Source organism: Eretmochelys imbricata, chromosome 1 (assembly GCF_965152235.1).
Source record: "Eretmochelys imbricata isolate rEreImb1 chromosome 1, rEreImb1.hap1, whole genome shotgun sequence".
In the NCBI taxonomy this organism is placed as follows: Eukaryota; Metazoa; Chordata; order Testudines; family Cheloniidae; genus Eretmochelys; species Eretmochelys imbricata.
In genome coordinates, this window is record NC_135572.1 from 228,948,919 (window position 1) to 228,963,247 (window position 14,329).

Below are 14,329 nucleotides of genomic sequence, written 5' to 3' on the forward strand. Positions count from 1 at the left end.
AAGAAAATCACATCTATCATAGCCAAGGAGCAGTTTCTCCAGAGAAGCATTAGGAACAGGTTAGAATTTGTTCTATGACTCTGCACAAAGCAGAGCTGACACGTGAAACCTAACTTCTGAATTCTCCAACTGGCACTGACTGTGGATAAGATGTAAACCAGGCATTTCTGACCATGGCAACATTTATGTTGAAGGAGAAGGCACTGGCTGGGTGTCATGTGCATCCAGCCCATAACCTGCTCAGCTGTACAGGCCTTTCAATTACTCCTGTTTTTTTGAGTGAAAGAGGCAGCAAATGAGACTGATGCTTCACAACCTTTTGCAGGGAAACAGAAACCTACACTGCCCTTTTGGAAAACCCCTATGGGCTTTAATAGCAACAAAACCAATAGAGCTATATAGAAATAACTCCAAAAACCAACAGAATTCAATAGGGAATTAAACCCCTTCTATAGGTGTTATGAATCATTCCACAGAATTTAATAGATAATTATGTCCCCATTATAGAAGCCTAGAGAATGGTTCATAATACCTATAGAAAAGTTATTTCTGTTACATTCAATACCAGGGTGAACTCAGTGGCAGCACAACAACTATCCCTGAGTGGAGTGCTGAGAGCCAGTGAGAGAATTAGCACTGTTTTCTTGGGATCGCTTTCTCCTCAAGACAGGCACAGAGCAGGGGACAGAGAGGAGTGAGAGACGGAAAGACCTATTAGACCATTTATTCCATCTCTCTGCCTCCGTAGGATTGGTCACTATACAACATTCCTAGTGCAGGAAGAGAAGAGAAATGAGGGCAGTGGACAGCATGGGGCGGAAGAGGGCGTTAGGGGAGACAGAAGACCTTCTGGTGGAGACGGGATGATCTAGCAAGGAAGATGGATGGGAGGGAAGAGAGTACCCGGGAAGAGTGGAGCTGGTCAGAAAATATTCATCAAAACAGTCTTTGGTCAGAAAAAGCTGTTTCAACAAAACCAACATTTTTCACAAAACTGTATATTGATTTTGATGATTTTTAAAAAAAGTTTAAAACACATTAGTCCCAATTTGGGAATAATTCATTTTTTTTTTAAATCTTGAAATTTTTGCAGGACAGAAAATCAGTTTTCCGGCCAGTTCTAATGAAGAAATCCAGGAGTGGAGCAGAGGTAACAGGGTACAGAAGGGAGCCAGTTGAGTTGGGCTGGAGGGGCAGAGAGGTTCCAGTTAATCTGGGTGAGAATGGGACAAGCTGAGACATCATATAATTTACGAACAGAGACAGAAAAGGCTTGTCAGCATCAATATAACGAGATAGCACTGGTATTCCTCTGGGAAGAGGAGAAGTAAAGCAAACTTGTTTTTATTTAATACATATTTCAATTTTAAACTGAGATCACTGCAGGTTGTTGGCAAAGGAGGAGAAGCAAGTGGAATGAGGCTGTCCCATTCTTTCACTAAGCAGTGCATTCAGTGGATTGAGACATATTCTGACAGTAGACCTGTATTTTGACTGGTTAGTCTCCACTTCCATGAATCAAAGATAATAAATGCAGTATTTATAACTTCATAACCATCCCCCCTTAAACAAACCCAGTAACAGTAAACATTTGGAAGAAGGAAATAAAAAAATCACATCAGATTCTTCACACTGAGAAAGCTTTAAGCCTCCGACATGTAAAAGTCTTCTGGAGCAATTTACCACTTTTTTCCTCAAGATATGCTATAAACTTCATGAGACTTGGACAGAAAACAGGCCTCCTCAGTAAAGCTTAATTTCAGAAGGACAAAGCCATGCATAATCCATGTCCATATCTTTTTCTTCCACTTTAACAGTAAAAAATTATTTCCGAGGAAAAGGGCCTGTGACTTTGCACCCCATAATGCTCTGTGGGAATATGCTTATGCATCTATATATGACATAACTGGAATACGTTTTATGCTACATATGCCATGTAACATATCTCTGTAAAGGTTATGATCTACTGAAGATATTCATCCTGTTTGTATGCATGTGTCATTTTTGTACTCAAAGTTAGAAATATTGGCTGTGTACTTGCTTGACTTTAAGTAGCCTTAGTAAAGCATTTGGTCAGCTTCTTGAGAAAGGAATGTGCAAATTAAGTAACCAATCAAGAAACACTTAATGAACAATGGATCTTGGAAGACTCCAATCCACATAAGAAGTCTTCCTGGAGACATTCAAGATAGAATGTGGCTTGGATGGTAAGGAACTCAGTCGTGCATGGACATGTGACTTGCCCATGTGACTCCAAAACTCCATTTTGTAGCTGGATTCTATACAGGGGGAAGGAGGGGTGTCCACCCACAAGAGAAAGTCTATTTAAACCCCTGGGAGACCCCTCCATTTTGTCTTCAGCTGGCTCAAGAGATAGCCTCTCCACCCCAAAGGATACCTGAAAGAAACTGGAATAAAGGACAGTAACCACAGGGGGTGTGAGTGATTGCTGGACCCAGAGTAGAAGAAGACTGGTCTGTAAAAGGAAGCTTACTGGAACACCTCTGAGGGTGAGGTTTTATCTGTATTCAGTTTTCTTACTGTATTAGTCATAGACTTGCGTGTTTTATTTTATTTTGTTTGGTAATTTACTTTGTTCTGTCTGTCATTACTTGGAACCACTTAGATCCTACTTTTTGTATTTAATAAAATCAATGTTTACTTATTAATTAACCCAGAGTATGTATTAATACCGGGGGTGGGGGGAATAGCTGTGCAGATCTCTCGATCAGTGCTACAGAGGGTGAACAATTTATTAGTTTACTCTGCATAAGCTTTATATAGGGTAAAACAGATTTATTTGGGGTTTGGACCCCATTGGGAGTTGGGCATCTGAGTGTTAGAGACAGGAACACTTCTTAAGTTGCTTTCAGTTAAGCCTGCAGCTGTTAGGGAACGTGGTTCAGACCTGGGTCTGGATCTGCAGCCGGCTAGCGTGTCTGGCTCAAACCAGGTAGGGCACTGAAGTTCCAAGCTGCCGGGGAAAACAGACTTAGAAATAGTCTCAGCACATCAGTTGGCAGTTCCCAAGGGGTTTTCTGTGATCCAACCCATCACAGGGCCCAATTTTCAAATGTATTTCAATGACACTCTATTGTGCATCTCCCATCAAGATTCTAGTCCTCTTCTTCTTCAGAACCCTCAGTAAGGATCTCATCCAGAATCCATTTACATCAATGGCAAAACTTGCATGGAGTTCAGTGGAGCAGGATCAGACACTGTAGTAAGCCCTACAGTACCTACGCATCAAAGACTACCAATGTTCCCACACACCTCAGAGAATGCTGTCATCAACAAAAATGATGAAGTTGAGAGAAGCAAGGGTAAAATTCATAAGACTTAGCAGCAAGACATTCTCAGTGATGGCTCTTGGCTGCAAACCCACCTGCCACTGGAGGTGCACTAAGCCAGAGTTCTTGCCACATTCAAAACATGATGCAAAATTCGCCTCCATGTATAAGCTCACTATAGTAAGACAGCTGCTAAATAGCATGTCACCATCTTCTCCATAGTCTAGTTACAAAATCATACAGTGAAGGGCACATTAAAAACATGTAGGTTTCATGTGTAAATCCACAAAAGAGTATAGATCAAATAACCCATTTTAAGATCTTATATGAGCCATTGTTTCCTTCACCCCCATTTCATATCCATTTGTATTCAATGCGGCTACTCTGAAAGCTTCTCTGAAACTTCCCAAGAGATTTATCATATCTTTCCTACTTTCCGTAGGTTTCTGAAGTTAATTTATATCAATTCTTCAATATATTCAGACATTTTCTTTAATCCATTTACTGCAGATATAGCCAATTATATAAGGTAAAATACAGCCAGATTATTTCATCATAACCAGAAGCGTGATTTATCATCATCTTAAGTATATTCAATTAGGGCTCATTAAAGTCAATGGCAAAACTCCCATTCAGTGGAAGAAGGATCAAGCCTTTAATTTACAATCGTGTAGGAACAAAGTGCATGGTAACGGAAAAGGTTGAAATACATACGGGATTCCAATTTCAAAAAGATTATTCTGAATAAGTTGCTTTCCAAGCATAATGATGCTCAGCTGAATACAGAGTTCCATCAAACAGCCTCCTGGAGCACACTGTAATTTAAGGAAAAGCACAAACTGTTAATGAATTACGACAAAGGCACGAGGAAGCAGTGATTGCTGCTTTACAACTAATGTTGAAATTAACTTTGCATTATGAGCCAGATTTTCAATTCCCCCATGTAACTTTGCCAATTCCAAGGAAACTTATCCCTCTTAAATTTCACGTCAGGTCTCAACCTGGGGTAGAATTTTACCAGGATCTTTTTCTGGGGGGTGTGGCAGGGAACTAGAAAAGGACTTTTAAAGTTCTAAGCCAAATTTTCAAAAAGTTTTTCAGTAAAGTCTAATTAGAATCCAAAAGATACAGTAAACTGTAAATTATATACCTTTTAACGATGCTAAACCAGTGGTTCCCAAACTTGGTTTGCGGCTTGTTCAGGGTAAGCCCCTGGCGGGCCGCGAAACGCTTTGTTTATCCGAGTGTTTGCGGGTACGGCTGCTTGCAGCTCCCAGTGGCCGCAGTTCACCGTTCCCAGCCAATGGGAGCTACGAGAAGCGGTGTGGGCCAGGCTACCGCTTCCTGCGGCTCCCATTGGCCGGGAACAGCAAACCACGGCCACTGGAAGCTGCGAGCAGCCATACTGCGGATGCTCAGGTAAACAAAGAATCTCGAGGCCTGCCAGGGGCTTACCCTGAACAAGTCGCGAATCAAGTTTGGGAACCACTGTCTTAAACATTAAAAAACCTCGAAATTAATGGTTGAAGAATCCAGATAGTTTCCTCTGCCATATAATCTTTCGTTATCACCAATTTACAATAACAATCCAACCTTAACTTTTCCCCCTAAAACTTTCATAAATATATGGAAAGATCAAAATATTGAGTTATTAAGAAATTGTAAAATATTGTTTCCTATTCAAAGGATCCATTTCTAATAGACTGCTTCATGAATATATACTATAATGTTCCTCACTACAAAAACACACATGCTTTAGTTGTTACACAATATTTATTAATTACTATTATTATTATTTATTTGTACTATGGTAGCACCTAGGAGCCCCAGTCAGGAACCAGGACCACATTGTGCTAGGTGCTTTACAACCAATCGCGGGGGGGGTGAAGGGGGGGGAGAGGGGGGCGGAGGAGGAGACAAAGACTGCCAAAGAGCTTACAATATTTTAAAAGTACAAGCTTGCAAAGACTACATACATTTATATGAATCCACACTACCATATAGTCAAAACATTTCAGAACACCAAATCCATCAATCATTCCAATTTTATTGTCATTCTATTCTATGGTCATTCCATAACCATATATGGGATAACTCAGTGGTTTGAGCATTTGCCTGCTAAACCCAGGGTTGTGAGCTCAATCCTTCAGGGGTCCATTTAGGGATCTGGGGCAAAAATTGGGAATTGGCCCTGCTTTAAGCAGGGGGTTGGACTAGATGACCTCCTGAGGTCCCTTCCAACCCTATGATTTGTGCTTCACCAATAAAATCACTCTGAAAACAAGTATGGCACTCTGAAAAACCATAGTTTCTAAGATGCCACTAGTACTCCTTTTCTTTTTGGGACTACTGTATATTCCTTTAAAATGTTTACTATACATTGAATTTAATTATCAACAGTATCCATTTGATTGCTTTTTTCCCCCATATTGGAAAGATACAAATAAACAAAGGCTCTGATCTTGCAAACTTGTATGTGTTCTTTACTTTAGGCACTGTATTAATTGGATTGATTTAAAGGGAATACCAATACCTGCTTAAAGTGAAGCATAAAGTGTCTGCAGGATTGATCGGGGCCTAAGAGGACAAAGTGGCGAGATCCCAGAACTATATTTTTTCCAGACTTTTCAAGGGGAAAGATGGTCTAATGCTTAGGGCACAAAACTAGCCCTTGCATTCAAGCCCCTGCTCTGCCACAGACTTCATGTGTGACCATGGGCAAGTCACCCACCCATAGAAAAAAATAGTGGGTGCTCAGCACCCACCAGCCACAGTGTTTAGCGGCACTGTCGATCAGCTCCTTAGGCAGCTGGGGGAGGTGCTTGGGGGAGGGCAAAGAGCAGCGAGCAGCAGGTGGGTGAGGCCTTGGAAGAGGGGTTGGAGTGGGGGCAGGAAAAGGCGGAGTGAGGGTGTGCCCTCGGGGGAGGGGCAGAGCAGGAGTGGGGGTGGAGCACCCCCAAGGAAAACTAAAAGTCAGTGCCTATGACTTCATCTCCCTGTGTCTCAATTCCCCATGTGTAAAACTAAGATAATAGCACTGTCCTACCTCACAGATGTGTGAAAATAAATAGATCACAACACTGTAAGGCACTCAGATACTATGATGATGGGGCCATATAGGTATTTAAAACAGACAGATTATTGGGAATGAATTTTGTTTTGAATTTTTCTTTTCTCTTCTTGGAAGGCATAGAATTTTGGTAAAATAAATGTGATAGGTTTTTTTCAGCTGTTCACTGGACTCCTTAGAAAGGCACTCTCATCCATATCTCTTTTTTAACTATGTTTTCTGTTTGAATTCCATCTGTACTTGCCTCTTCCATTCGGTAACCATCAAACATATATACATAACTACCAGGTCGGCCAACAAACCTGAAAGTAATAAAAATATATGAAATGATGAAAAAACAATGTATTAAAAATTATCCTCAACAAAATTACTGCTTATACACAGTAGCCAGTTTTAAAATAAATTTCCAATTAACTATTTTAACATGATTTAAAAAAAAACAACAACCCACCGTCAACTTCAGATAAATTAACTAAACCGAGTTTCAAATATTGTGCCTGTCCCTGAGTCTCTCTGACAATTTTTGCAGTTCTAAAATCACCTTTTCCTATTTATAAAAATGTTTTTCTTTCTCGCCTGGTTAAAACCCACACTAACAAATGGGAAAATTGACCGGGGCTCTGATCTTGAAAACTGTTACACATGAATAACTTCATGCATTTGAGTAGTCCTAATGAGCAAAGTTACTTACATGTGTGAGGGGTTTCAGGACCTGGACTATTCTGAATATACACATTGAAAGTGACTACACACAAAGGGCTGTCAAATACAATACTTAAAAAAGACTAGAAAAAATATTTTTCTCCCATGTCTTTTAGAACTGCCTTAGATAATACTTCTCAAAATTGTAAGTAAAATATTTTCAGACAAAAGTGTGATTTTTTTAATTGATGGCATCCACAAGCATTAGTTCACAATATATTATTTTTTATTATATGTATTACCACAGTGTCTAGAAGCCGTAGTCATGGACCAGAGCCCCATTGTGTGAGGCCACGTATAAAACACAGAACAAAAATATGGTCCCTGCCCCAAAGAGCTTAATAGATAGATTAACAGTTTATAAAACTTAAAAGGAGCACAACAATTATATGAATCTAACTAGAATTCAGAAATACATACATATTTAAAACATTGTTTACAAACAATCACCCTAAGATCTCCATCTACTACATTATGGACCATCAAGTTCTGGTAGGCAGTGGATCCTGCATGTACAGGAAAGCACAACTGATCATGAGTCCACCTATGGATCTCTCACCCCAGAACAATCTCTCCAGGCCAGCCTGACCCACTCCCTCTGCCATTTTGGGTACTAAGATGGCCATTCCAGACCCTTCAATGACCTTACTGCCATCAGTAGCCTGCAACATGGGGCCATTAATAATAAATCAACAATGTAAATTCATCCTACCTTCCTTTAAAAAAGGCAACATAAAAAATTGGTGCATAAGAGTTCACAAACTTCAATAGGAAAGCCTTCAAAATTAACCTCTCTTCAAAGGTCTTCTCTGTTTTTGGTACCTCTGCAAAATAAATAAATAAATAAATAAATACAATAAAACATAAAACCCCACAAAAGCAATAGATAAATATGTAATTGTCTTTCAGTAGACTCAAGCAAAAGCAAAAACTGTATTATTAGAGTTAATGTGGTTTTATCATATCTTTTATTCTGCACTGAGTGACACTAGAAAAATATACAGCGTCCTTTTTTTCTTCTTACTCCTGCAAATTTCCGGCTATTCTTTCAATTAAAGTGTATTTGGCAGTGACACATATAGAGGCACCTACGTACACTATAAAATGAACCAGATGCTCAGAGGGTAGCTCTGCTGGTTTACACAGTTGAGGGTCTGCCCCAATCTCTCTCTACTCCGATGACCCCCATCTCTACAACATGCGGCTATCTTGTTAATATTAACGGTGTTGGAAGGATACATTAATTGGGGCCTGATTCTCATTTATAGTAAGGCTCCTTTTACACCTCCAGCCCCTTGTCTAAATGTGGATCAGGTCTTAATGAATTTATTCTCACAACACCTTTTGAAATAGAGAAGTACTGCTATTCCCATTTCATAGATGGGGAAACTGAGGCACAAACATTTCAGGGCCTCCTTCAGCGACGTATTTAAGTACCTGCTTAACTTTAAATATGCGAGTAGTTCCACAGACTTCAATGGGACTGCTTAAATGTTTAAAGCACATGCTGAAGTAACTTCCTGAATCAGGTTCTAGATAGCTTGCCCAAGTTGATACAAAACATTTTTTGTGGGGGAGGAGAGACAGAAAGTGAACTTAAATGTCCTAAGCCCCATTCCCCACTCCAAAACTTTAACAAGACGACCATCGGTTCCAGAAGGTTCTTCCCCTCTCCATACACCCTCCACACCTTTAGATATGTCTTCTATAAAACTTCTGAAAATACATCACACAATTGCTTATACATTTCAGTTGACTTCAGCACCTTGCAGAATCAAGCCCTTAAAGAGTATTACATTTACATTAACAGTATTAATCTACATTAACATAAAAACTAAGATTTTTTTTTTTATCAGCCATGCACAGGGCTTCTGAGGATAGCTACCATGCATGTTTAACCAGGCACAGAACAGATTGTTGTTATTTCATGCTGGTTGTCACTGTAGTGGATTCAAAATGTGAAATAATAAGGGCGATTCAGTGCATCAGTCTCAAGAAGCCTCTGAAAGCATTACTGAAATTGTGCAGCCTAGTGATTTGGTTCAGGTTTTTTTTAAAAAGAGCTCATCTTCCATTAAAACACCTAAATAAGAACCACATTATTAAAAGCGCCTAGCATTGTGACACCTGTGGCCAGATTTTTGTAAGAGCTTAGCATCCAGCAACCTGAGCTCTTGAAGTTCTAGCCCTTAGAAAATTCAGTTACACAAACCACCTGACTTTATGGAAATACTTCATTAAAAATTATTCATTTGGGGCCAATCCAGCTAGCACTGCACAGCCCAAATACGAGCTTATGTGCTGGGTAGATTTGCAAGGGGACCAGTGGCAGGAATAACCCCATGGCAACAATGCAGCCCTTGGAGGGGATAGGAAGTTCCATGTAGGAGTAGAACCCCTGCCTCACAGATGACTCCCACAGAGATGAGCTCTGTCCCAGGAAGGAAATGTGCACCCCCCTGACACACATAAGAACAGCCATACTGGGTCAGACCAAAGGTCCATCTAGCCCAGTATCCTGTCTTCCAGCAGTGGCCAGTGCCAGGTGCCCCAGAGGGAATGAACAGAACAGGGCAATCATCAAGTGATCCATCCCCTGTTGCTCTCTCTCTCTCTCACGTGCGCACACACACACACAAAGTTCACTGCCTCAGGAGGTCAGGATTTGTCCCTTAGTTAGTGAGGTCTGATAGGCAAGAATGCATACAGTCAGAACAGGAGTAGAATGGATGAATGAATAAAAGAAAAGGAGGACATTTTAACATATGGTTTATACAACTTAAAATATCCAACGGTGTCCTGAATACATACCATCAAAACCCCAGAGCTGAATTATGCTCTTTGCAGGTAGTGCTACATGGAGGCTGGGCCAAGGAATTGCGCTGAGGGAGAGACTATGCCCCTGTAACACATGAACAGGGGTGATTCTGCTCTCACTTTACCACTGTTTTACACTTCATTTGTTTCCTCATGACTTTAGGGGAGATACCCCAGTTTACACCAACACACATAAGATCTGAATTAGGCCTAATGCCACCTGGGTGCTGGGGATAGGGTGACTTACTCAGCATCAGGAAACATGACCCTTTGAAAGAGGTGTAATCTGCACTCCTGCCGGTACTGCGGGGGAGTCAATGTCCTTCCTTTGCATTGCACAGATATTCCCCGGCTGAGGCCACAAGCACTGCCTGAAGACCTAGTGATTCGCCTTCTAGCCCTTCACAGTGCCTGTGGGCGAAGTTATTGCTGCCTCCTGCCCTAAGCACTGATTCAGCCAGATATTTAAGTACATGCATAACTAAGCATGAAACTAATCTCATTGATTTCCATGGTACTACTCATGTGCTCAAAGTTACTCACATGCCTAAGTCCCTTGCTGAACTGCAGCCCAAATGAGCTTAGGGATGGAAAGGGGATCCATGAACCCTCCACTGCTCCTACATCAGGTCAGGAAAATTTGCCCCTTAAAGTGGAAAAATGCAGCATGATGCCAGACACGTCTATGAATTGCAGTGTGAAAAGAAAATTGCATCCATTTTGCTCAGCTCAGCAATATGAAAGTTCACAAGGTAAGAAGCATTTATCAGCATGAATGAATTGTAATTTTTTTAACATTTTTAATTACAGTTGGCATCTGAGCATATTAGTAGAGACAGCCATCTGAATGAACCATGACGTAATTTGTGGCACTAGAAATTATTCAAAAAGGACCAAAGCCTAGAATTCCATAGTGGGTCCTGTCTCAGGCAAAACACCCAGTTACTTCAATAGGAGTGTTGTCTGAGTAAGGGCAGCAGGGCTGGCTCTAAATGTGACTTGAAGCTCAGGGGGGAATAACAGAGGGATATTTTATGTGAAAGCTAAAAAACTGATTGTATTTTTCATCTTTGTTTCCCATACAGCTCTGAAAACCAAATGCACAACTGGCATCAGTGGGTACATCTCCACTGAACTTAATGGAATTATGCCCATTTGCACCAGGGCTACGTTTTGCCAAGAAACTCTCTGCAAAAAGGGAGAGAAAATATAATAAGGTGGCATTATGTTAAATGTATTACTGGTCTCTTTTTATTTTAAATTTTCATTGGAGTCAAATTAAAACAATTGGGCTACCTCTAACAATAGAAATCATTCTACTGTATCTCACCCATTTATGACTGGCCCTCTGTTATGCTAGTATGCTATCAGAAGTGTAAATAATGATGCTATTTATAATAGTACAGTACACCCTCTCTATAATGAACCCCTGGAGATCCAAGCCATTTATTCGTTATAGCCACGGGTGCGTTATAGTGAAAGAGCCCTGCCACCGGGGTCAGCGTCTGACATCTCAAGCCCTGTGGCGGCGGCAGGAGCATAGAGCTTGTCTGGCCCCAGAGCCACGGTAGGGGCAGAGAGTTTATCCTAAGATCCTTGACTTTAATGGGGCTACATTGACGTTCACCACTTGAGGATCTGACCCATTATTCTAATTTTATATGTGAGGAAATCGAGACACAGAATCCTTTTGACAGTATGGTTTATTTTGTTTGGGGAACTGGTATAAACTGTCCCAGTAAAGGAACCGTCCACTAGGAGGGTTTGCCAGTATAGCTCTACCAGTGTTCTTTCTAATGCAGACAAGGCCAAAGTCCAACTGATTTCAATGAGAATTAGGCTTCTCTGTGTCTAAGGTCAGATTTTGAAAAGTATTTAGACACCTAAATATGCTTTAACGTCTGGCCCGAAGTCATTTTTGAAAATTGGAGTTGGGACCCTTAGTCACTTGGACACATTTTTATCCTCTGGGCCTGAATGTTTCCTCTTTTACAGAACTGCTTTACAGGAAATCCTCCTTTTAGAACTTTCTTGCCTACTCTATTGGAAATACATACAAAGTTGTAATGAGGGCTAGGAGAGCTTTACCCATTTCTGTCAGCCATTTGGCAACAGCTCCATAAATCTCATCTAATATAAGGATCACAACCAGGTTAATGATGACAGAGGTTGCAGTCACAGTCACACGAACGTTCGACCTGGTTGACTCATTTTTGCTGATGGACAAGGCAGCTGCTGTAATAATTCGGTACACGGTCACACCAAAAACTGCTGAAAATGTCACTGTAATCTGCAAAGAAATGTATGGAAATATCAGTGCACATATCTGACTAGAGCTTACAAAGAAATGTTTAATTATATCTCAAAATTGTTGCCCGAATTGGTGTTGAGTGACTAGAAACTAAAGTAACACAAGAACAAGAGGATGTACAATGACACTAAGTGGTGGAAAATTCAACTCCTATAAAAGGAAATACTTTTCTCCACACAGCAGGTGATTACACTCTGGAACCCGCTGCTGTAAGAAGTCACTGAGGCCAGAGCCCTAACTAAGCATTTTAGCACCTGCGGTGAGCAAGGATATTTGCACTCCCTGGAGGTGATGAGTGGTGAGGCATGCAGGGTCACATGCCCACCAGATTTCTGTCTTCCATTTAACATAGAGGGTTTCAAACTGTGGGGCACTAGGGGGATGCATCCCCACAGTTTGGAAATTGTCACCTCCTGCCAAGAGCCAGAAGATCAGAAGCTGGCAGAAGCCACCTGGCCCACTCGGGCCCCTGGCTCTCCATGCTGTGGAAACCAGGGCACTGGCTGGCTACCCAGAAGCCCTCCTTGCCCTGTTCCCCAAGCCAGCTGCCTCTGCATGGCTGGGCACTCCCCAGGCAGGGCAGGCGGCCCAGCTCCGGCCAGCGACGCCCCCTGGAGTTGGCCCTTGCCCATGGAGCCTGGCTGCCATGAGATGCTCCACAAGGTGCTCCCTGCATTATTCATCCCCCCTTGGGCACCTGTGTCTCAGCAGCCTGGTCACACCCCGCTCATTGCTTAGGGACCTGCCATTGCAGCTGGGTCACTCTCCCCATACTCCCTGCATACAGAGCAGAACCCTTTGCTCCCCTTGGCTGCCCTGCCCCAGTCCTGTGGCTGCCGGGCTTGCAGTTGAACTGCCTGAGCTCTGAGCTTGGCCACACGAGCCTGGTGCCCACCCAGGCCTTGGGGGTGGGCAGCTGCTGCTGGCAGGGCAGACTCACTCCCACCAGCTCCAGAAACTGACGGCGTGAGAATGGAGCAACTGCTAGGGTTACCACAATTCAAATTCCCAAATAGAGGCCACTGCCAGGAAGAGGGGGAGCTGGAGGTGAGGTGGAGGGACTGGAAAGAGGGACCTGCTGCGGGGGGTACCCACTGGAGATGGGGAGAAGGATCACTCCCTGTCTGTCACAGCGGAGGGGTGGCTGGCACAGGCCCGGCCACAGCACCAGCCATAGGTCAGAGCCTCCCTGTGGCCTTCTCCCCATCCCCACAGCTGGGCATGGGCGCTATTTCAGATTGGGGCGGGGGCAACTTTAACTGTGATTCCAGGGACTACTAAGCACCTGAAAATGCTAGGATTTTTGCAGATAATAACTTAGAAATTAGCTGACAGGAGCACTGTATCTAATTCCTATATAAAGAAAAAAATATATATACAAACTCCAATTAAAGCCATATTTTAAATGTTTATGTAAATTTTGAACAATCAGGAGATATTATAGCAAAATATTCTGAATCTGTAACTTTGAGGTGGAGTCAGAACTGTTCGGCTATGTCCTGCCATTAAACCATTAAGACCCTCTTTCAGCTCAGTTGGTGGTGGTGAGGAGCCTGTACTTTGGGAATAGGAGGAGTCCGTTTCAATCCCCATGGCCAAGATAAATATGAGGTCCTCAGACGGTGAGCGGGTGTAACCCATATGAGGAGAGGGTGCTGCAGTCACTGGGAGACTTGTTGCTCTCAGTGGAGAATTCTGGATTTGGGAATGACAGTTCCCAAGATCCCATCTCAGACAAGCCTGAGCAAAGATGGTGGAAGTTACAGGGTGGAAGCATTTGGAGATTTCTTACACTGATGTCAAATATAAGATCTGAACAGCTGGTTCTGAGGCAAGCTTTGTCTATCTAGGCAAGTGTGTAATGAACAGGCTGGTGTGTATGTGCCCATGTAACTCTCATGGTTCCCCTGGCTGTCATGGGCCCTACACTGCTAACAGATAACAGAGATTCTCCGTTAGCTCAGGCATCAGGGCCCTGTCCTTTGGCGCAGGCGACAGGGGTTCTGCCCCAACCGGAGCTGTGAAGCTCTCTAAGGCTGTTGTGTGCAACACAGTGGTACCCGGCGGTTCTAACGGGCTGTGGAACTGTCACAACAGAGCAGTATCTCCCTGAATTACTCCTTCGCCCACTGTTCAGTG

The 14,329-nt window shown here is 42.4% G+C and overlaps 1 protein-coding gene across 1 annotated transcript in view; it reads right to left on the bottom strand.

The window, feature by feature from the left end:
* Window positions 1-14,329, bottom strand: part of ANO2 (anoctamin 2) — a 272,975-nt gene that overhangs the window by 29,669 nt on the left and 228,977 nt on the right. The window contains exons 16-19 of the mRNA XM_077807418.1: window positions 11,968-12,169; window positions 7,775-7,886; window positions 6,605-6,662; window positions 4,005-4,105 (exon numbers count right to left, since the gene is read on the bottom strand). Of these exons, the coding sequence (XP_077663544.1) occupies window positions 4,005-4,105; window positions 6,605-6,662; window positions 7,775-7,886; window positions 11,968-12,169 (473 nt within the window). The remainder of the gene's footprint in view (window positions 1-4,004; window positions 4,106-6,604; window positions 6,663-7,774; window positions 7,887-11,967; window positions 12,170-14,329) is intronic.